This window comes from Brienomyrus brachyistius, chromosome 3, assembly GCF_023856365.1.
Source record: "Brienomyrus brachyistius isolate T26 chromosome 3, BBRACH_0.4, whole genome shotgun sequence".
NCBI classification, from domain to species: Eukaryota; Metazoa; Chordata; class Actinopteri; order Osteoglossiformes; family Mormyridae; genus Brienomyrus; species Brienomyrus brachyistius.
In genome coordinates this window covers 26,943,048-26,967,790 of record NC_064535.1, presented here as the reverse complement: position 1 = coordinate 26,967,790, position 24,743 = coordinate 26,943,048, and the positions used below count along the sequence as shown (strand labels likewise).

The following is a 24,743-nucleotide window of genomic DNA, read 5'->3' as shown; positions in this document are numbered from 1 at the left end:
AAAAACATTAAACAAATCAGGTATAATATAGTTCTGGCAGCTACACAAAAAGATGTTTCTAAAAATAATGGCTAACAGAGAAGTGAAATTTCAGTGCTGTTCACTGGCCTGGCCACGTGAGGGGGTCCTTATGGACAGTGGTTGGTGGAATCAGGGCAGTCTCACTGGAAGAAGCTGCTAGCACATGTCAGTTCTCCGTAGGAGGCCAACTGGGTTAAATGGTTTGCATACGCTGCCCATAGTTAGCTTAGCGCTCTGCAAAAATTACGGTTGGCTATTCCATCATTCTAAGAGCCATGAATATCAACACACAATTCTTAATGACCGTAATCCAATTTTACATTCACAACTGCCACTTTTCAGTTTAATTTTTGTGTCCCCTCCCTCCCCACCCCCCAATAAGAGAAAAATGGTTCATTAATTTCTATTCATATAACGCCATGGATGAGACCTTGGAGGTTTGTAAAAAGAAGCCTGAATGTCAAACCACTGTACAAGAAAGCGAAGTTAGTCCACTGCAAACAGTTCCCATGACAACACAGAAATTATCCAAGTCTTTTTATCTCTTTCAACAAAAAATAGAGCCATAGAAGTAATTTGATTAAATCATTACTGTATAGTTTAACTACCCTGTGGAAACCGGTAGGCTGTAAAATAAATATTTAAATGTTGTAGCGCACCACATTGCCCATGGGGAGAAATGGCAACATTTTGCGTTACATCTTTTAAACCAGTTCTCTGTCCCCTACTTTCATTTCACCTTCCTGAATTGATTTCTCCCCATTTTTCCATTCTTAAGTAAGCCATCCACTGCTGGGGGGGGGGGGGGGGGGGGGGGGTGAGGAGTGCCGTATGGCAGCTCCAGGGTTGTTAGCGCATGGACACGTGAGCAGACTCTGCTCATTTCCACCTGGTCTTCTGCCATGTCCATCGGAGCACCCGTCGAGTGTCCGGTGACTCAGTAACAAAGCAGTCCCAGCATTTCCCAGCAATCAGCAGGATATATCAGGTACACACACACACACTTACACACACAGACCTGTACTCATATCTTTGTGGGGACCTGTGAGCATAACCCTAATCTTAAGTATGACAAGCTTAACCCCTACCCAGCCATACCCTTAACCACGAGTAGCCAAACAAAATACAAGACGTTTGACATTTTTAGTTTTTTGATTGCAGCCACAGATTTTTATAAAATTGAGTTTCCCTTGTGGGGACTGAAAAAATGGTCCCCTCAACTTCAAAATAAACAGTTTTTACCACATTGTGAGGAAATCTGGTCCCCAAAATGTAACATATACATAACCCAGACACACACAAACACACATTCACCGACAGACATTTGCTCAGAAAAGGATATATATGAAAGCTTGATGCTTCATCTCAAATACGTCATAAGATCACATCCTCAGTTCTTATCCCAGAGTCACATGTTCACATTTTCATGCTAACTGGAGTCTAATGGAAGCGGAGCCGACACAGGAAGCGGCTCACCACAGCTCTTGATGTGCACTTCCTCCTCTGTGAGGGACCCATTGGGATGTAGCCAGTTTGAGCCTGCAGGGTTTTTCACCTGAATAAATCTGATGAAGTGTGCTGACAGCATAACTCCGACAGGGAGCTAAATACACACACAGCCCTTTATAGACATTTTTTTGATTGCATAGCAGCCAATCAGAAGGCTTTAGGGAATATCAGCACTTTCCCAAAAGGCAAAGCAGCCAATGAAAGGGGATTATTCTCAACAATGTAGTTAGAATGGACACGACCTTGCTAATACAATATTGTATAACTTACTGATGGTGATTCCCCAAAACCAAAAGCCAAATAGGCCACAGACAAGCAAATTAACTGTACATGTATTTCTTAATTAAAATATAAGCACATTCACCCTACAAGTATCATTTTATACTTTACAAAAATTGGATTTATTAAAGCTGTCATGTTATCAGACAATTTTCATATCGGGATTTCTTCCAGAGTCTGGTTCAGATTTATGTACAGAAATGCAAATGAGGGCAGGAGTTCATGAACAGCTTTCAAAAGTTTGCTAAATGCTAAAGTGCAATTGAAACTAAATGAGCAGCACCTCTGAGAATGACCACAGAAGGTCTGACAGCGCTTCACAGTCAGATCTGTAAGAGTGGCTTATAACAGAACCTGAAATGTAACCAAGCATCACTGTCAAAGGCATAAAAACAACCCAAACCCTGAATTTGAACGAATTCCTCAAGTTACAAGCCTAGACCATAAAGTTTATAAACACTGCCAGACATGGATGTAACTTAAACTGCAGGAACAGCATGGACCAGACCTATAGAGACACAAGACTGAATATCATGGAAAGTAAACTCTGGGGATGATTCCTTAAACCCTCACATAAGCTAAGAGCTCTCTCCTCCAGCCCATTCCCAAATCTCCCTGGCACTCAATAAGCCCCAATCTAAAACACCCATCGTTTGCACTCTGTGAGTCTCAGGCGCTCGATGTCTCTCTCTCTCCTGAACAGCATCAGCCACCAACCCCTGACTGTACCTTGGAGACTGTGCTGACTGAACAGGCCTCCCCGCTTGCACAAATTAATTGAAAACGAAAAGAGCAATTGGACTAGGACCCACGTTTAAACGACCCGACGCAACTGCCTCAGCAAACAAATTAACCCAACTGGAATATAGAGCTTTTTGTGTCCCACGGGGATGCAGGGCAGCACCGGAGCAGAAAAGTCTCAGGAGAAAAAAACTAATGTTCATGGCACAGACCACAACCGCCCCTTTACTCCCCTGAGGTTATGCATTTCCCTATTTCAACGTGTTTAAGATTTAAACCATTTAAAACGCAGTAATGGAGCAACCACTGCAGCTACAACAATGGCTGCAGTCAGTTTACACTGCTGGGCCACAAACAAGCAAATTGTTCTTAAGTTTATAAGCATGACCTATAAGCCTCAGGTGACCTCAGAATGGGGGCGGAATCTTGCATGTTTCTGCAATGATGTACTGGAAACATTTATCCATAGTTATGAATAAGTAATCAAAGACATAGCAGGTAGAAGTGTATTATTCTCAATATGCCAAATCAAAGGGGGTAGATTTGGCCATGAACATTAGGAACGTGTTCCTACCAAGACTGTGGAAATACCATGTGTTTGGGGAGGGGCAGGCGGTTTGGGTCCCTACCATTGATGACATCAAACATACGCTCTTGGCCAGGTCACATATAGTGGAGATTGCAAGGTTTTGTTTAACACAATAACTGGATTTCTGGACAACAAAACTACTTCCTGTCATCACACTATAGCTACTTCATAGCTACTGCTTGCTAGTGAAACAAATAAGTACGTATTTAAAATTCCGGATGTGAAAACCCGGCTCGTACGCTCCTCGTGTGTGCCACGCCCCCTGATTACCCACGTGTACTCCCCGGATCGTCTCCATCTGTGTCCGATTCCTTTGATTAGTCCAGTCCTATTTAAGTCCTTGTCTTGCTTGTCTCCCTTGTCCGTCATTGTGGTTATGGTGTGGTCTGATGGTCTTAGATGTTCCCTGCTCCCGTATTCCGTAATAAACCCCTAGTTTGCCCTGATTCACGCCTGTCAGCCTGCTCATTGCACGCCTGCCCGCACGATGCTTTTCTTTATGTACAATCAAAACATTAAGCCAACAAAATGCTAAATAAGAAATACACAAATGTGCCGAATTCACCATGCAGCTAACATGCTTAATGGGATTTTAATTACTGACAGTAAATTGTCTCTGAAAGTGACTGGAAAAAGTAGTTACCACCCACCATGTCCAACAGAACAGCCTTTAAAATCATTCATGAATAACAAAACAATGTGTCTAACTCTATAAAAAAAACTGCTATAACATAATTTATTATTCTTAAGACTGATGAGTTTTATGTGCGGCACAAATTTCAAACGCGAATCTCGATAAAAAGGCATCTTTATTATACTATAATGGGCCAGGCTTTTCATCAGTGTGATTGGTCATATAATTAACAATTAAAAGCTCCAACTGAGCTTACATGTTGGATGAGAGTTTTTCCCAAAGGGTCCCCATCATCGGCGAGATGGGAAACTAGAGTTCGGCTCGGCAAAGCCAGATAAGCGGAAGAGGCTGTTTATTCAAGTGGAAATCAGCACGGCCGTCCTTTCCTGTTAGTCTGCCTCGCACAGATTCCTCTGCCCATACTCCTCACTCTCAAGCGGACACAGTCACATTACACCCTACACTGTAATCGAACAGTTCATCACCGGATTAGCATGCATGCTAACATATATGCTAGCATGTAATCAGCACCCTGAGCTTCCCACACGGTTCTCACGAAATACTGCTTTATAACATCAATATAAAACAAAATAAAGATGTTTCAGTAACGCGGCTGATTTAATGTCAGATGGCAAACACACCCAGCCTGAAATCTATCCCAAAACTTATTCCTACTTGATTCCTATTGTAATTTGTAATACAGGCCCATTAATAAATTACTGCACTGAATTACACAACTATAACCCCCCTGACTAATAAGGGAGATGTTTATCCAACAATTTTTCACTTTTACTTGGGCTGTCCCGCTTTTCATGCATCGATGATGTCACGCACTCCGGAGCACGGCAATGATTATGTTTGCGGTACAGCCTTGCTGTCTCTGCAAATATAAACGTTGTCTTGATTATTAAGTCTCGTTAAATCAATTTCCACTGCAGGCAACCGCATCGGTAACATTCTTGCAGAATGTTCTGTCATCTGTCTGGATCTTTAGGTTTTTTTACGATGGCGTGTTTCACTGCTGTGATGATCTTCTTCAAAGGTTTCGGTTCTTTTCAAGCCCGACAGACCAAAGACAGGAAGTCTGGTCAACTGGCATCTTGAAATCATCCGTAGTGCACATGCATTTGTGTAACATCCGCTGCCCGAGCGGGGAAGCAAATCCAGGAGACGAGGATTACAAAAACCGGGGTTTATTCAAAGAACGTGGAGCAGCACAAGACAAACGTTAACAACAAACTGGAACACGGACTAAATATATTAGACTAATGACAACGATAAGGAACAGCTGGTAAACACGGGGAATCCACACGAGGTTAATGGGGGGGCGTGGCACGCCGAAGGAGCGACGATCGGGGCAGGACAGCAGCATCCAGTCCAGGGTATATGCCCCCTAATGTCCTGTTCTGCCTGGGACAGTCTCCAGACTCATAACACTAACCAGGAGTAGAGGTTGGAATGATGGGCCATTTGGCCATTCTAAAAATGTACAACTACTTCCTTAGTTAACAGGTCAACAATAATAAAGAAAATGTCCTCAGGCTTGACAAAGAGCTGAATCGAGAACAATCCAACATGGTGTGTTTGCATTGAACAGCTGAGTGGTGTTGTGGTTCAGGGAAACCATTAGGAGAGTAACTGACTCGTCTGCCTGTCTGCACTTTCATTAGCTGATGGCTGTAAATGAATCACAGCACCATTATGGCGCATTCAGCTGATGCAGAGCAGCAAACGGGTCACGGTGGCACCACAGATGTTGGTCAGACCACATGGAAAAACGTCATCCATACTTAATGCTGAGGTGTGCACATTTTTAAATCTACCATTTTCTGTACTTGCTTGTCCTGTGCAGGGTCACGAGGTGTGGGAACAACCCTGAGTTTGGGGGCCGATCCATCGCAGGGCACACACACCATTTACGCTTGCAAACAGGTTGCCGACTCCACTTCACGTTAGCTTGTTTCCAGAGTGGGGGATGTAGGTGTGGATGACCTACATCATGAAACGAGATTTGCCAGCTAGCTAAATAACCTGTCGGATTTAAGGTAACCCTAACCCCAAGTGGACTTTATCTTCGTTCACTTTCATTTAGCCCAAACTACCTTAAATCCAAAAAGTTATCCTGCTTTGTGGATCCGGCTCCTGGAGGAAACCCCATGATGACACGGAGAGAACATGCAAACTCCACGCACATAAAGCCGGGGAGGAGACCCAAAGCCCGGTCCCAGAAGTGTGAGGCAATAGTGGTAACAACTGCACCACCATGGTGCTCCCTTACACCCAATTTCTGCTGAGAAATTTCCAATCTGGCTGTAAGATTGACAGCGAAACCACTGCACATCCACATAATCCTCCAGACAGCACCACATCCATTCCAGCCCGGAACAACTGATGAGGCTATTTTCTTTCTTTTTTTGTGTTTTTTCCTCAGAATAACACTAGTCAAACTTTCACAATGGTGAGAGGCAGCATCTCGACGGGGTTCTTCAATGCTTGTGACTAGATCAGTGACCCCGGCTGATAGCCCAAGCTAACTTGGGAGGAAATTGTCACGCTGATCATCTGAAAAGCAAACAGCAAGTATCGGGGTCCTTACAAATCTTACCATGTGATTCATCCCACCTTTTCTCCCATTGCTTATGGCCATTTTGCTGGTACAAATCAGGGTGAATTGGATTCAAGGCTGCAGGAGCATGAACTGTAAACTTTTCAGCTCGAGTCCTCATGTACTATGCATCTGACCCCTTCTTGCATCGAAATTCTTTTGCTTGGGATTGGGGGGAGGACTCGGACTCGGAATTAAGTTAGGGGCTGCTTTTTAATTGCACAGACATTTATTCAGAGTATGTCATATACACAAATTCCATTTAATGCTTAATCCGTTTATGCGAATGTGTTTTAACTATGGAAATATCATTCTTTCTCCCAGAGGGGTAGCAGTTTTCACAGATTGCTGTACCTGAAGTGTGGCACAGCCAGGACGTTCCCATTATGGCCCGGGCTGCCAGCTTTGGTCAGCTGGCTGGCGTGAGATTTCAGTTTGAGCCAAGTCTGCACACACATTTTCATGTATGTAACAGTTTTATTACCTTGTAAATAGTCTATAAGGTTTGCAAACTATGTACTTGATGTAGATACTTGATGTAGGTAATTAGGTTTAAAATGGAATAATATAGATGTGACGTAAGATTTCTTGGGGTCTGAAAGCGTAAGTGTCATGCCAGATGTGTGACAGCAGGCACACATGACAGATAGCGAAGGGGGGGAGGGGGGATCTTTAACGTTAATCTCTTGAACTCCTCTGAGATGTAAGATGTATACGTGCTTTAAGCTGGTTAGCCAGCCCCCCCCCCCCCCCCCCCCCCCCAACTGCAGTCCAACAAAACAGAACTGAATAGGTGGTTTGAAGATGGACAGAGTGATCTATGTCTCTACAGGACTATTAATTTCAAAGCTATTTTCAAACATAAAGACACTTTTAATACTTTAGTCAAAGGATACATTCTCTACTCCATGGCGATGGTCATTTAAACATTCCTCGGAAACAAAACGCATACAAACTTACCAATCATTGAAGATGAATTGGGTCTAAGTGTTTCTTTACACTTTTAAAGAGAATTTTAATTGACTGGCACTCAAACACACTTCAGTGCAATTCTCCTGCCTGTGATGCAGACTCACACATAGGTACAAGGTGCTTAACTACGCAAACAGGATCCACTAGCTATCGCACACATTATGTCAAATCAAAATGAAGTTTACGCCACTTTTGCCAGGTCAGTTATAAACGTTACTGAAAAGGGATTCGCTTGGGTGTGATTTTGTGTCACTACTTAACGATCATCTTTTTCTCCCGTCGATTTTAAGAATAAGAAAAGGCATGACATGAAAACAACGCAACGTGAGCCCGGCTGTCACTCCAAGCCACTCCCATCGCCGGACCTGGAGCGGCTCTCCGATGCCACAGCCGCTCCGTTTCGCGAGCAGGGAGCAGCCATGGCGACAATGGTCCAGCCGCTGACTCTGGATCGAGGTAAGAACCGGCTCCGTCCGCCATCCTACCCGAGTCGCCTGCGATCGCTTTGCTTTGCCTTTCACACGCGATTACGGACCGTACCCTGTATTTACCTCCCTACTTACTACAGTGCTGCAATTAATTATAACCCTTCCTGCAAGTGGACGGAGGTCTGTACATATGCAGAACTGTAATTGTATTATAATAAATGTGAATTAATTCGTAATTCGCTGTTTTCCATGCACAATAGGTAATTGTTTTTCCTCGTGTGTTTACAGTTATGTAACGTCTAAATATGTGTTGATATCCTGAATGATGACTTTACAACAGAAGGACAATCGAGTGGGAATTTAGTTACATGTTACCCAGTTCTCCTTTCCCTGACCAATATATCTCCCAAAAAGAATAATGCGTTTAATATGATGTATTTTTATTGCTGGTTTGTATGCACGGATAAGGTAAAGACCGGATAGTGTTTTCTAGAACCAAAGTATTTGCGGGCAACTCCATCAGATTGGGAGTGAATTTGGCAAATGTGTGTCCTGCTGCAGAAGCTACGCGTTGCATTTTACTCCTTTTATTCTGGTTAATGGAAACCCCGACGGTGTCAGTGTCATAATGTTGTTACACGCATCACATAGACGATGCTATACGAGTCCAGGGCAGTTCAGTACTCCGAGCAAAGGCAATCAATGTCACAACTTCGAAACATCTGAACATCAAGCAGTGAAATAAACTGACTTTCTGGCCAAATCTAAACTGCGTTTTAAATCCTGTCGCGTTCCCATTTTAAACGGATTTAAAACGCAGCAGGATTTTACTTTTAAAATAAACTTTTTTCTTTTTACCTTACGCCTCGACCCATTGCCGTGCAAAGCACGTCAAAGCAGCATTGAAATGTAACTCCCTCACAACCGCGGCCCGAAAGCAGCGTGATGGACAACTTTATAAATAGTGAAACGCGACACCGGAGGCATATTTTAAGCCCTATGGATATAGCCGCCTACTGCTGATATGGCGATTGCGCCGGTGAAGCCCCTTTCCCCAGGGCAAATCGCACAGCTTCATTTTCTCCGAACCCAGGGAGGCTCCGATGCAGCAGCACCGGGCCCAGCGTAGCTGCTTGGCCCCCATGCCGTGCGCTGCAGCAGCGCCTGGTGGCGAAGCCTCTGTGCCCATGCTTCATTGTGGCGGTATATGCATAGCCACGGTCACGTTATTTAAATGAACCTTCTATCTGGAAAGGGCATATGAAGATCGGTGGATCTTTCGATTCTTGCCGCGTGTGCCCAGTGACTTTCATGCGTGGAATGCAGACATGTAAATAAATGCGATTCACGTATCTTAGGGCGCATTAACATACATGTATTGTATGATTCTACCATAATTCTTCCAGTCTTTGGAGTGAATGGCTATAAGAAACAGGAATGAAATGTCCTTTAATTTGGACATTCACCTTTGGATAAAAAGTAAACCCCTGTCATTTTCAGTATGTGCTGCATGATTTTTACTGTGGCTGTCAAACTGCAGGCAGCAGGGGCCGTGGTGCCTGGCCGGCTGAAATTAATCGTGTAATGATTCCAGAAAGGTAAAAGCACATGGAGCATCCCCATCATGTAATGATTAAAGGACTTTTTTTCTTTCCTGATGAACACAGATCCTGCCTTTCACTTGCATTACTGCACCATCAAGCACAATTTCAGGCAGAGGAAAAAGAATTTACCAGCAGTCTGAGAAAAAACGAAACGATATTTGCTGACTTCCTGGTATTGTTTTAGGTTGTTATTGCAAGCCGAAGTCTGTTTCCATATTAAGCTGTGCTTTGTGTGGTCCTCTATGCATCTCTGAAGGTGCAATGCAGATCGTGACTAAATAAGTATAATATTAGTACTGCTCATGTCTGTGTACCCTCAGAACTGATTTGTGAGGTCTCTTTTATAGACCATTAAAGTGTATCATGGATTTAACTTAAAATTTTCCCTCTGTGGCAAAACATCCCATAAAGAAGAAACCAACAACTACAGGCCCTACCAGGCTGTGTTACGCTTATATAACCCATCGCAAGAATATTACATATTTGTGTACCGTTGTCCTTTCACAGATAGCGTTCAGCCTCAGAGATGACAAGTGCTTAAAAAGAAGCACAGATGCTATATGACTGGTTTGTATTAAATTCAGTCTCTCTAGTTATCCGGTAACTGAATTCATAGCCACTAAAAGGGAGACTGTGTTGTTTGCAGAATCATCCTAATTGCTCACTGGATAGAGGGCCACACACAAACACACACACTCGCAGAGCTGGTGGTTGATGACTTTAATTGGGGGGGGGGGGAACCAGGGCTAACAGCTCATCATATGGTGAGCAAGCCTTAAAATAAACAAATAAAAACAGTGCAGCTATTGGAATGTCTTAGAGAGAAGCTGCAATTATGCATGCAAGGATGGCAGTAATGCATTACTAAAGACTAATCCAATCACAGTTATAAGATAAAGGCAAGATCTAGCAGTTGCTTAGTCCTACTCCACCCTAAGCCAGGAGTGTTAATGTGGCACTAATTTATCACAGATTAGTTTTAATTTATCCTGTTTCATGGCTTGATGAGCTGCGGTAGACGGCCGGACACGGCGGTACAGCGTTCCAGTCCCACGACGTGCTGATCTCAGCCGTCCTGGCAGGATTCATCAGAATGTGTTTTTTTTTTTTTTTTTGGGTTTTCAGAACCTCAAAATTTTAATCGCACCAGATGGCGAGGCTCCCCACGGGTGTCCAGGAGCGATTTGGAAGGAACACCCTGACTGAAAGCAGTAAACATGCAAAGATGCACACACACACGCGCATGCATGCATGCATGCACACGTTCACCCACAAACACACAGTTGTTTTTTTACAAGAAAGCAGTCACCCAAAAAAATGAAAAGTCTGAATGAAAATTACAATAAAACGGGAACAAAGTTAATAAGCAAATCAGAGGTCTTAATTTGGCCCGAGGGGGCGTGGGGGTTGGGCTTGGGTTTCCGGAATGATCTGCTGTCAGCTTTAGTACCTGCTGACTCTAAATACACACTAGATGAGATGTTAATAAAACAGTGAAGGCATTGGCCTTTTTTTTGCATCACACTGGCAAGGTAGTTCCGTATGCACCTGGAGAGGCTGTGACTTATTCTCAGGATGAATTACGAAACCTTGTTCCAGCGGCACCATATGTCATTCTCATTAACAGGAACACGGATGGCTGTAATACAGCCGGGGCTGCTTGGGTCCAGCCTCTCAGAGAAAGGGCACTACTGTGGCAGGTTTTAAAACCCCTTTGAACTTTCTCCCTTAAGGGAGCAGCGTATACAGGCTCAACACAGTGGGGATTCACTCGCTACTTCCTGTTTGTCTCTCTCGAGGGTGCACTGTTTATAATTAGGAATTCTCTAAACGTCTCCTGCTGGGATTACGGGCACGCAGTGGCGGCGGGATGGGATTGTCTTTGCCGGAAATAAGTGGGCGGCCATTTACACAAAAAAAAATTTAGAGGTCAAGGCACGACCTTATTGGGGAGAGACGGACTGTAGTGTCAGGAGAGGGTCTGCAAAGATACAGCACGCAATGGCGCTGCACCCTTGGAGTCCAAAAATGGAGCACATGAACTGTTTCTAAACATTTCGGCAGCTTGGATGTAATTACACGCATGGCCAGGGTGGGGGCGCTAGCAGTAGGTTTCTGTGGTACTCCTGCTATTGTGCTTATTGTCCCTTTGACGCTCATAAATATGCCAGTAAACATCGCAGGCTGAGCTGTCTACCTCTTTTGAGCAGCAGCACAGAAGAGCAGCTTTACTTGCCATTTTGAAGGACACGCATCTGAAACTCCTTTCACAGAGGCTACAGTCAGGAGCCAGTCGTGTTGGCTGATGAATGCCCAGGGTGGTTCTTTGGGACGCAATATGATCCTAACACCTACACATATATATTTAAATCATATTAAAATTAAGGAGAATGTAATAATGCTCAAAAATTAATCAAATTAAGTCTTTATAGACATACACACACATGCACACAGGTTTGTAATTATATCTTTGTGGGGACTCTCCATTCATTTCTATGGGGAAAACCCTAATCCCAACATGACGACCTTAACCCCCACCCAGCCGCAACCTTAACCATAAGTAACCAAATAAAATGGGAGACTTTTGGCATTTTTAGTTTTTCGATTGCATTCACAGATCTTTATGGGGATCTGAAAAATGTTCCCCATAACATCAAAATAAGGTTTTTATTACATTGTGTGGGACATTTCATCCCCACGATATAATTTAAACCTAGTCCAAACATGTCCACACACACACACACACACACACACACACACACACACTGCACAGGCAAAAGTATTGGGACCCACCTCTTAATCATTGAATTTCATTCAGACCCGTTACCACAGATGTATAAAATCAAGCACCCAGCCACACAGTCAGGTTTACAAACATTTATGAAAGAATGTGTCATTCTGAAGAGTTCATTGAATTCGAGTGTGACACTGTCTTATGATACCACCTTCACAATAAGTCAGTTTGTGAAATTTCATCCCTGTTAGATATTCCATGGTCAACTGACAGTGGTATTATTGTAAAGAAGAAGCATTTAGGAACAACAGAAACTCAGCCATGAAGTGGCAGACCATGTAAAGTAATAGAGTGGGGGAGCAGAGTGCTGAGGAGCATAGTGTGTAAAAGTCACCAATGCTCTGTTGACTCAGTAACTGCAGAGTTCCAAACGTCCTCTGGCATTAACCCCAGCAAAAAACTGTGTGTTGGAGCTTCATGGAATGGGCTTCCATGACTGAGCAGCTGCATGCAAACCTCACATCACTAAGCGCATGGTACGCATCGGATGCAGTGGTGTAAAGCCCGTGTCTTATGCTTCCAACTTCGTGGGAGCAGTTTGGGGAAGGCCCTTTTCTGCTCCAGCATGACTGTGCTCCACTGCACAAAGCAAGGTCCATAAATACATGGATGGAGGAGTTTGGTGTGGAAGAATTTGACTGGCCCACACTGAGCCCTGACCTCAACCCCATCTAACTAGAATGGAGAGAGAGAGCCAGGCCAGCATCAGTGCCTGACCTCACAAATGCTCTTCTGGATGAACGGGCAAAAATTCCCACAGACACACTCCATGTGGAAAGCCTTCCCAGAATAGTGGCAGCTGTTATAAGCTACGGTGGGCGGAGAAACTCCATATTTATGCCTATGGATTTAGAATGTGATGTCATAAAAGTTCCTGAAGGTCAATTGGCCAGGTGTCCCAAAACTTTTGTCCATATAGTGTGTGTGCGTGTGTGTGTGTCTTTAAAGCTGTTCATCTGGATATTAAGTGTCTATTTTCTGAGAAAAAATGCTATTTAATGTTAAAACACAAGCAAATTAATGGTAATGCAATAAACACTAATGGGAATGTCCTCTGTTCTCCAGATTGCTCCTGATATCTTGTTTGATAGGTACATGAACACCACCTCTCCTCAGGGACCCCAGCCGTTCCATGTATTCGTTCGATTAGTCACCACCAGCTCCATTAATTCATTAATTTAATTTGTTAAATAACGCGATAAGGTATCGATCAGCCGGAGGAGGTGTGCAAATGCTCTGAATACTGTGGCGATTTTAGCAGAGGTTTCGAAATGGCTAAGCCGACACACTTCGACATCATTTCACGGTTTCACATCAACATGTGGGTCATTTTTGCATCATTGTCTTTGTCAGCTCTGTTTATGTGCAAAAGTGGAGCCCAAGGGGCTAACATATGTTACATGCATGATACACCAACCTTCATTTTATGGGATGGACAGATTTGGAGTAGCCTGTAGGTTGATGTCACATGACTGTGAGTGGAGGATTACGGTAGGAGAGAGAGACAGCACTGTGGTAAGAGGAACAGTCCTGTCCCATTTCCTGACATGTATCTTTCCACATTTATCGGAGGTGGAAAGTTCAGGTCCAGAAAGTATAAATCCAGACCAAGATTTTCTTCCAACCAACCAGTTGATGTGAATGTGACTCTTCATCTTCAACTGGCTGGTTGAAACAAAATCTTGGTCTGGATTTATACTTTCTCTACCTGAACTTTCCATCTCTGACATCTTTCACTTTGGCTCCTGGTCAGACTCCGAAGAGAATGGATTAGAGTGCAGCCCAGCTTTGGTGTTAGTTTGAGGCTAAACGCACCGTCCAGTTGGCCAAAGCCATTGGATCCCTGCAGATAGCAAAGACCGATCTGAAAGGTAATATTAACACCTGAATGCCTAGAGTACCGCGCTTCGTGGCATGATTGCGTTTCCCTGTGATTGTTCTTCAGTTTTAGTTATTTATAAGTCTGTCTGGGAGCTGGGTGACAGTGTGGGTGTTAAAAACTAAGGGAACATTAGTTTTGAAGGGTCTGTATTTATCCCCTGCGGTACCTGTGACACCAGCCTCGACCTTTATTGACGTTCTGTCGTTTTAAACACACCATTTGGAGATCATTTTCCTATTTATTTCTCAGCCGTGACCTGGGGCTCTGATAAAATTCAGCCCGACAGCTCTGCCCGCACTCAGATCGCTACTGATAGCTTCCGCGGTAATGTTAATCCCAAAGGTGTGTTCTAATGAGCCGTTCCAATGCTGATACCCACACCCGGCATCTCTGCATTCCAATTACTCCGAGGGTACATTATGCTCACAGGAAATAGAAAATGAATACGGTTCTGGTTTGATTATCCTTTCGGCTCTTTATTTGCTGCAGACCACACAGTTATAGTCCTGCCTGACCCAGCCCGTACCTGAGACCGAACCCATCTTACCCGAATAGTGCTAGCAAATCTAAAACCCAAACCTGACTTGTATCCGAATTGTGGAAATATTAGTCATACGTATATATTATATAGATGGTATTTTCAACCGTGCAGCTTATATGCTCTGGGAAAGTGCTGGGATTGATGCAAAACACTCATATTTCTTAAATAACAAAAAGCCAATCAAAAAAACGAACCCCAATCCAACCCGAGCCCGAAAAAACTAACCTGTACCTGGCCTGAAACCCGATACTGTATTGGGACCCATCAGGCTCAGCTTGGGTCCTGACCTGTATGCTCAATACGTTCACCGTCTGTTCTATTGTGACAGAAACCTGTAGAGTTAAAGGAAGGTGCTGTATTGATTACTTTGTAATGGGAGGAATGAGGGCTTTGGTGGGTGGGATTACTATGCACTATCCAATTGCTTTATGGATTACCCCTGATGGAACCAATAAAAGCAATGAACAGGAAGTGGGTTCCACCAATCAGTGACTGACAGCGCGTGGCACATTCTGTCCCTGCAAGCTGCACAGTTTATAAAGTTTGCTATGTTGTAACCATATACTACGATCGCCTGGCCTCACGATGGTTAAACACATGAAGCATTGCAGATTCACACGCTAATTGCCGCTATATTGTGCCCGGGGATGAGATGCTCACCAGATTCGCTTGTGAAAACACAGGCTGCTGTATAAATCGACAGAAAGTCATTCTGGATAAGAGCATTACTTCAACAGCTAGAAGTAATATGATCCTGTTATTCAATTATCCGAATACATTTATTTTATCGGTTAGGCCAAGTATGCTGCTGTTAGTGGTGTAGGTGAAAAAGTGGCTCTGCTTAAATCACTGTAATAACAGAGAGCTCTGTCAGTGTACACAAGGAAAATATCATGGAGGACACTGTGGACTAGGTACAAGTGCTCACTTGTTACTGCTTTTGGTTCCAGCAATACTAGCAAACGCAGTATGTCTGCAGCAAGTCTGATAATTAAGTGTCAGATTTTAATATTGAGCGTGAAGGGGGAAAATTTAAGCCAAATTAAAACGTATGACTTCCCTGGTCTGGCTGTGAAAATGCCCTTAAAGAAGGATAAAAGTTTCGGTCTATGCGGACAGATGCAGGACGAAGGTTAAAATTAGGCCGTGTGACATCATATCACTGCCGGTGTCTGAAAGGCAGGTAACGCATATTCCCGCTACATGAAAAGTGCATTTTTATGCTGACGTCCCATTTCAAATACACCTTTTCCTCTTTGTCTCGATCCTTTCCAAAGCGACGGGTCATCATCAGCCCCCCACCCTCCTGCTTTTGCAAAAAACAACCCAAGCAAAGACGTTTCTTGCAGTCAACAGAAACTGTAACTCAAGACATCTGCATTATTAGTATTCCGCACGGTACCATGTTCGGTTCCTGCTCGAGAAACTCATTCCAGCCATTAACTAATGAAATCATTAGTTTTGTGTTGATTAAAATGATGTAACTTGCGGTCATCACTCATTCTTTAATCCTGTGTACTTTAATTCCATCTCCTGATTTGGAAAAAAGAAGGACAGTTAATTACAATCCCGCTCTTCCTGCTTCGTTTGACATTAATTAGGGGCAAGAGGAGACGTAGGTGAGTTTTTTTTTTTTTTTTAAATTGTCTGCCTGTCAGCAGACAGCCCTACAGAATTCCTGTCTCACTGATTCAACGTAATGTCAGACTGACCTACCTTAACAAAACACGCTATCTTCCCTCCGATGTTACTTTACATTTCGTGTCTCCTCTCCTCTTCCTCCTCCTCAGATGTAGCCAGAGCCATCGAGCTTCTGGAGAAGCTTCAGGAGTCAGGGGACGTCCCTGTGCACAAGCTACAGTCTTTGAAGAAAGTGCTACAGAGCGAGTTTTGCACTGCTATTAGAGAGGTAGGTCTGAGGTGTGGGTGGCGGGGGGGGGCTTTTCAAGTGGACAAACCCACCGGGTAAAAAGGAGACTAACTTTCCCCTTTGAGGGACTGAGGTACTAAGTCCACCCCATAGCCAGTAGGAACCCATGATTGGAATTTAAATGACATTAGTCTGGGATAGGTCAGGGAACAGGGAGTAGACGTTCGAGGTGGAATCCAAGTCACTGATGTGGGGTGGCGAATTGAGGCAGGTCTTGAAGAGCTGAAGCCGAGCTCGTAGCTAAATCAGACGCTCGCCCACTTTAATCCAAACAAAACAGCCAAAATATCTGCCGAAAATGGCTCCAGAGAGCCTCCTTTCCATGCCTGGAGACCTTCCTTATCGAGTTTCTCCAGACAAACCCAGGCCCTCACAGCCTTGTCAAGGTAAGCTTTAAAGACAAATCAAGCAGGATCATTATCTGAGCATCTTCTGCAAATATAACCAAAGTTGATATTGTTGCCAGGGTTGCGAGCTCGTTGGAGTTTTACCAGTATAGTTTTGCTGAAGCATCTCCTACCCAGCTGACATTTAACGTTGGCCCAGCGTTGGTAGAACGTCGGACATAACGTCGGCCCTAAGTTGACGTAACCCAGACATTGAAAGTAGGTTGGCACATGGTCCCCATAATGTCCGTGGGATGTTGGTTTTACGTTGGCCACAGGGAATTGCACACATTTGCTTATCACTACCTGGTTTACTGCACGTTGGGACAATGTGCATTTGACGTTCGCTGCAGACGTTGAGTTGACGTAAACCCGATGTGCAGATGCACGTCCGGCCAACGTCTGCTAATGACGTTGGGCCGACGTTATGTCCGACGTTCTACCAACGTTGGGCCAACGTTAAATGTTAGCTGGGTATAGACAGGTCCAGCACATTACAAGGTACCAGGAGAGAGAATCAACATTCTGCATGATACTGGAATTATAAATTGGTATTTAAATAATGCAGTCAGATGACAGACAATGTCAGAAAGTCAAACACACAGCTGGAATCTTACATTTCCTATAAACAGGCATATTCTGTCATTAGCTGGCTACTTTGCTAAGATGTTTTAATGGGACAAAAAGCATTCCGCTTATTTCAAAATCAATATGCACAGCCATTTTAGGGATAATTAACTTCCATCTGATAAGGATGATTCACAAACGCAGTTTCAAAAAGGAAACTATTGTGCTTTTTGGTTTTTCACTACTTACATAGACACTTTTAAATTGCGTTTCCTTAGAGGGTTCAATGAGATTGTTTTTTTTTTTTTTTGGACAACTGTTAGACTGGTGCATAAGGAATTGAACAAGTTATTTCTGGTCCAAAGCTTAGAGAAATTGTTGTTGCTCCCTTGAATAAAGAAATGATCGCAGTAATTTCAGAACCAATTCTAGATGAGCCAATCTGTAAGAACAGAAGTAAACGAGGATTACTGACTTTAAAACTACTTTTTTGCAGACTTTTGATTTCGCCATACTGGCACAGTAGATTAAAATTTGCAAAGACCAGCCAGGCTGCTTACATGACGTTGAGTACCAGGTTAGAACAACCAAAACTCAAGGTCGTTTCCAGAGGGAAACGCAGAGGGAAGGTGAGGAGTTTTCTGGGGACTGAGCAGTCGAAGTTTGGGTGCACAGGACACTGATGACAGCCGGGATGGTGGAGCTGCCTGTCAGTGGTCAGGATGAGCTGGGAAGCATCAGTGTTGTCCGCATTTGATCTGCAGGCCCTTGAATCACGCCTCAGTCAGGCACATAAACGGACGAGAACGTGACATGGCCAAGTGCTGACCGGCTCTCAGAAACCTGCCCCATCTTAGAAGTGTGTGTGTGGGGGGGGGGGTTATACAATAAATCCGTCTTACTCTAGATTTTGATAACCTGAAGGTAAGAGCTTCAAGCCCGGGAAACACATTGCAGAATATAAATAACTATAAAAGGACGTGAATTAAGTATGGATTAAAATTTTATTTTATGTACTGCAGTGGACCAGCAGTCCATCCAGGATATATGTCCCTCCTGTGGGCCCTGAGGATTCTGGGATTGGTGGGAGGTACACTGAGAACCCTGGATAACAGTATTAGATAGATTGAAGAATATACAGTACTGTGCAGTAGTCTTAATCAGTCAAGGAAAGTTATGCTCACATTATATTCATTTTATGTCTGTCAAAGTGTGTCACAATTTCAAAACCTCTCCTAAAATCACCCCAGTATTTGCAGCAGCCATGCAATGTATGAATGTATTTTTTGACTTGACCACTAGCACATCATGTTCAACTAATCAACACCTCATTGACCAGATGCAGTGTTGTTCTATCCATCCAGAAAGATATCAGTGACTATTGGGAGGACAGTAGATGTTACTATTAGTTTTTATTGTGTTACTCTTAATTTGCATATGCATCACGTCCTACCCAAATAAATGGCTTTACACATTTCCTATGACTGCCTAAGACTTTTGCACATTACTGTATATCACGTACAGACTAAAGGAAAGTTTTGTACAGCCTGTTGAGTTTGAGTAGGACCATTTCTTACTTTAGGGAAAGGTAATAAAGACGATTTGTCCATTAGCAAATAGGTTTTGCGGCCTGTTTGAATTAGAGTGCTAAAATTTCAGAACCTCTCAGGAAGAGTGATTGGTCATTTGAGTCAGTGAACCCAGTTAGGTAACAGCCTGGAAATGTGCCTGTTTTATCCATCATGGCAGAAATGTGACAGCGCATGAAACCCCACTGATCTGCTACAGCCGGCCTTTCCATGGCAGGCGGGGTGACAGACGCTCGCAGGCAGGGGCGTGACCTTTACACAGCATCCTCAACTGCACTTTTTATGCTTATGTTTAAAACCCCAGCAGGAGGCGTGATGGCTCTCTGGGTGGTCTTACTACATCACACCTCCAGGGATGGGGGTTTCTGGGTAGTCTTACTACATCACACCTCCAGGGATGGGGGTTTCTGGGTAGTCTTACTACATCACACCTCCAGGGATGGGGGTTTCTGGGTAGTCTTACTACATCACACCTCCAGGGATGGGGGTGCCTGGGTAGTCTTACTACATCACACCTCCAGGGATGGGGGTTTATGGGTAGTCTTACTACATCACACCTCCAGGGATGGGGGTTTCTGGGTAGTCTTACTACATCACACCTCCAGGGATGGGGGTTTATGGGTAGTCTTACTACATCACACCTCCAGGGATGGGGGTTTCTGGGTAGTCTTACTACATCACACCTCCAGGGATGGGGGTTTATGGGTAGTCTTACTACATCACACCTCCAGGGATGGGGGTGCCTGGGTAGTCTTACTACATCACACCTCCAGGGATGGGGGTTTATGGGTAGTCTTACTACATCACACCTCCAGGGATGGGGGTTTCTGGGTAGTCTTACTACATCACACCTCCAGGGATGGGGGTTTATGGGTAGTCTTACTACATCACACCTCCAGGGATGGGGGTTTCTGGGTAGTCTTACTACATCACACCTCCAGGGATGGGGGTTTATGGGTAGTCTTACTACATCACACCTCCAGGGATGGGGGTTTCTGGGTAGTCTTACTACATCACACCTCCAGGGATGGGGGTTTATGGGTAGTCTTACTACATCACACCTCCAGGGATGGGGGTTTCTGGGTAGTCTTACTATATCACACCTCCAGGGATGGGGGTTTAAATCTCACCTCTACTTGGTGTGTGTAGGACTTGCATGTTCTCCCCATATCCTGCAGATTTCCCCTCACAGTCCAAAGGCAGGCGGTTAGGTTATGGTGCTGGAGACAGTTCCCAGCTTCAGTTTGCTGCAGGTATTTCCAGGCGCATCAAGGTTATCAGAGATGTTTCATGCAGAAAAGTACATACTGTCAAATGAATGTGGGTTTTAATATTTCAATATCCGAGTAAGTGGAATATTTTGCTTGTTCATTCATTTTCCATTCATTTCTAAGAGCAAAACTCTAATCCCAGCATGACGACTTTAACTCCTACCCAGCCCTAACCTTAACCAAAAGTAACTAAATAAAATACAAGACTTTTGGCATTTTTGTTTTTTTATTGCAGTTACAGATTTTTATAAAACTGAGTTTCCCAATGTGTGAACCAAAAAATGGTTCGCACAACGTCAAAATAGCAGGTTTTTATCATACTGTGGGGACATTTGATTCCAGCTATGCAATATACACACGAACCACACATACTGTACACACAGACACACACATCACAATGACTCAGGTAGCCTCCAGTTTCCAACAGTTTATAATTGTTTAGTTCAAAAAAGTATATCTCTTGAGGAGGGCATTGGATAAGTACTACATTGTTACAAAATGCTAAATTTTCCACAAGAACCATCCTTTTGTTGCTTAGACAACATGAAGGATTAGCAGAAACCTCCTTTGGTTGGACCAGCCCACACATTGCAGGAACAGTCGAGGTGAGGTTGTTCCGTTTAAGGTTCTGACACCCTGGGTACTTCATACGCCCCCTGATATGCTGGGAGATGAAAGAAATATTCACTGATGTAAGCAGGAAGGGTAACATATACACTGCTCATAAACTCACACACTAGTAAATAAATAAGGCTGGACTTTTTCCTAGAACTGCACTGAGATTCAGTTTTGCCCCAAAAAAGTGAAATGAAATATTCATCCAATAGTTGAATAAAACAGAAAAGTTCACTAGGTTGGCAAAAAGTAAAAAAAAATAATAATAATCTGACAGGCAGGAAGAGGGCCGCCTTTGTGGGGTCCATTTGTAAGGGCCAGCTCACTTTGTTACTCAAATTAAGTATCACAGTGGTCAGATGGACTCATATTTACATAGCAGCTGATTCCTTCCAATAAATTTCTGAGTAGGCAGACAAGAGATTATCAAATGCAGCTCATTATAAGGCCAAAAGGATTTATTTCATGAAGTTTTTTATTCATGCCAGCATATAAATAAAAAAAAAAAAGTCATATCCTCATTACGTACGAGTTCAGGAACCACTCGAGGTTTGAAGCTGGTATTATGTATATATTATATATAATGTCTGCCTGCTCATTACCAGATACATCACTATGTCCTGGACCCAACAGAAATAAATATTTGTTTCACAAGGATTGCTTATTTAATTGTGTCTTTTGCAACTTTTGAGGAATCTGTGTTTGAAGACTCTAGTACTTGAAGACAAAATTTAGAGTCTGTAAAAATTAAAGGAGCCTTTCGCTGTTAACCCTCAGTGAGGTCCGGTGCTAGCAGAGACATCCTCTATAAAAAGGCAGGGATCTCCTAGTGTACCAGTACCAGTCACTGCTGTTTAACCATGACTGCAGATGGCATGAGATCATCGACTAGTACCTTCAGTATGTAGAGGGAAATGGGCGTCTTCCCTAATGTGCAAAAATGCTGATGCCGTTTACTTTACTAACTTTTCTCTGCAGGTGTATCAGTACATGCATGAAACGATAACTGTGAATGGCTGCCCGGAGTACCAGGCCCACGCTACAGCTAAGGTAAATGCTTCCAGCACTTCTGCCATACCACGTGCGAGCGAGTGCACCACAGCAGGCATTGGTGCGAATCCGTGTCTGTGTGTTCATGTGCACTATTAGTACCGGTGCTCTTTGATGTACACGGGGTTACATTCCGATGACGGCATCATAAGTGTTTTAAATATTGTAAGTCGAATCTGAAAGCTGTATGATAGATAAACAAGTAAATAAAAGCTAACATCACTGAATAAGTAACTATTTACCATAACGTAATAAAGACCAGTAATGAAAATGTAAGTAAATGAATACAAGTTTGTTTAACGCTGCATGAGATGTTTACGTCACGATTGCCACCGAGACTGGAAGCGTGGCTGCGTGGATGTTGTCACCTGGCATGGATAAAATGTATCGTACGGAATATCGCTAGCCTGAGAACAGATCAAAGTTCAAAGCTGACCGCCGAACGTGCATCGCTGTGGCACCATCGTGAAGCCAAAATATCTTCAGACCACCGTAAAACGAAGAACATCTATACTGTACATCAGCACGTCATCATATTTAAAGTGGTTTTGTTATTCCCATGTTTCAAAAGACAGAAAAACAAGCTTGTAACTGAATAGATAGTGGGTTCCATCTCACCTGGGTGACTGAGACACGTCACTGTAAGAGGTAGGCTGACGGCGATTACCGCCCTGTACTCTAGCCACTGCGACGATGAACATGCTCCATCAGGAATTCTCATCCGCGCCGCTCCAACACAACCCACGTGATCCACAACAGCAAAACGGCTCCCAGTTCTGTTCCTTTGCAGGCGATGGGGTGTTGATGTTTGAACATCGCCCCCTTATGAGACACGCAGGAACACCACCATGTTCTCTACCAGTTCATTCAAAAGCATTACTAGTATTTGCCAAAAGAATTGTGAAATTATCTGGGTAAACAGGTATACTGTAAAACTTTGTCATCTCTATCAAGGCCTTGATACAAAATAGTGTCTTAAGAGTATAATTCACTAGAACGTTTTTTTTTTTTTTTTTTAATGCAGAGCTTGGGGCAAAGTTGTACCTCAGTACAGTTCTGCCTTTCCAATTATATTCTGGGAATCCCAGAGCAGGACGTTAATAAGGGCAGGACAGCCTCATCTGATTTAATGTCACCTCACCGACTCAACCTTTCCGGCTAAGCAGAACCTTAAAAGTGAAAGCAGAACCTTAAAACTGAGGCTGAACATTGGCCACCAGCATCAGAGCAATAACACAAACCGGCTTAGGACCCCTGGGGGTTCGATTTCAATTAACAGTAATCAAATCACAGGGTGTGATGCCACCTAAATCTCATTAACGGAATCCTTTCTGGGTTAGCATGGAACAGACATACTAATTGGGCATTTTATATATATATATATATATATATATATATATATATATATATATATATATATATATATATATATATAGTCAATACTGAGCTAACTCTCCCGCAGCATTAGTCTCTTTGCCTAAACCAGCCAGAATAGCAATACTTTATCCGCGTGGGAGAAACTCTCTGCATTCAGCAACCCTACAGTCAGGGGATTAAAGGCCTCGCTCAAGGGCCCATTCTACCAAGGCTGGACCGTGAACCGACACCTTCCCAATCACAGGCTTAGCCCCCAGAACCACATGCCGACTTAACTAAATAGCCACATAAAAGATGCCTTTCTGTTAGATGGCACTAGCAAGCGCGGTGTTTACAGACAGCTCTGTATTTTGGCATATTTAGATTTACAACCCGGGTGAAGTAACGAAAGAAAGAGCATATTTTCTGATAGGAAAAGTAAGGAGAGGGAGAAACCGCTCATAGGAAATACTGTGGAAAATGCTAGAAGGCTGCCCGATCAGTCAGGGTCTGTCTGTGGCACTTTTCAATTCGCCTGCTAGAAGCTGCACCTGTGAAGGTCTAACGGAGGGACCATCCTGCATATCAAACTTTGTAGAGTCACATGACCCACGTGGAGTCACATGACCCACGTGAGCAAATGAGTGAGCCAGGCAAGTGGGCCTTTTTGCTGCATAACAGATAGCAAAGGGCAGGAAAGTCCCTGGGTAGAAGTTGCAGAGATCACACATCTACAGTACATGGTTTAATGAGGAGAAGTTCTGCTGACAACTTGTGCGAGTGTTTCGCTGCATCAGGGTTCGGCTATTTGCTTTCTCTAATCCCAGTTTCCCCAAACCCCAGTAACAAACTTCGGGCCTGACACGTCAGGGGCCGATTTGCACGGCGGGTTTGTCTCGGAGTGGAAATATCCAGGGCGGCAGCAGAACCCCGGCGTTGCTGGTGCGTAATCTGACAGCTGTGTAGTGACTCGGCTCCTTGCCTGAGGAGACGATGCTTCTGGAAGACGGATCGTAATGGCCGCAAACGAAAACCCATACTGTACCTTGATCAGAAGTGAAGAACCTTCTCTGGTCCAGAAATGGCTTAGAGCAGGCACAAAGCTCCAAGGCTGGTATGTGAGGATGCATCTTAGGTGCTCCACGCCGCTGGCATCGCTAAGCAACACAAAGAGGAGGCGGGGGTTTTGGATACTCTCATTCTGGTTTTAGAAACAGGCAGGTGAGCAGAAAGTCAAAAAGTATGTTGGGGTATAAAAGCTTTGGATGTATTTGCGATGAGAGGAAACACCCTGTTTGGTGCCAGAAGCTGAAATCCAGTTGCAAACAGGATTTCAGAGGGCTCAGGGTTAGCGGTATCCAGTGTATTAAATGACACTGA

The 24,743-nt window shown here is 43.7% G+C and overlaps 1 protein-coding gene across 8 annotated transcripts in view; it reads left to right on the top strand.

Moving 5' to 3' along the window:
- Positions 1-24,743, top strand: part of LOC125738892 (protein lin-7 homolog A-like) — a 35,283-nt gene that overhangs the window by 5,601 nt on the left and 4,939 nt on the right. For 2 of the 8 annotated variants that reach the window (XM_049008396.1, XM_049008397.1), the window contains exons 2-4: positions 7,641-7,806; positions 16,390-16,508; positions 21,936-22,007. In XM_049008396.1, coding sequence (XP_048864353.1) covers positions 7,641-7,806; positions 16,390-16,508; positions 21,936-22,007 — 357 coding nt within the window. Of the gene's footprint in view, positions 1-878; positions 6,843-7,452; positions 7,550-7,640; positions 7,807-16,389; positions 16,509-21,935; positions 22,008-24,743 lie in introns of those variants that run through there. The other 6 variants (XM_049008400.1, XM_049008399.1, XM_049008402.1 and 3 more) reach the window with 6 other exon arrangements.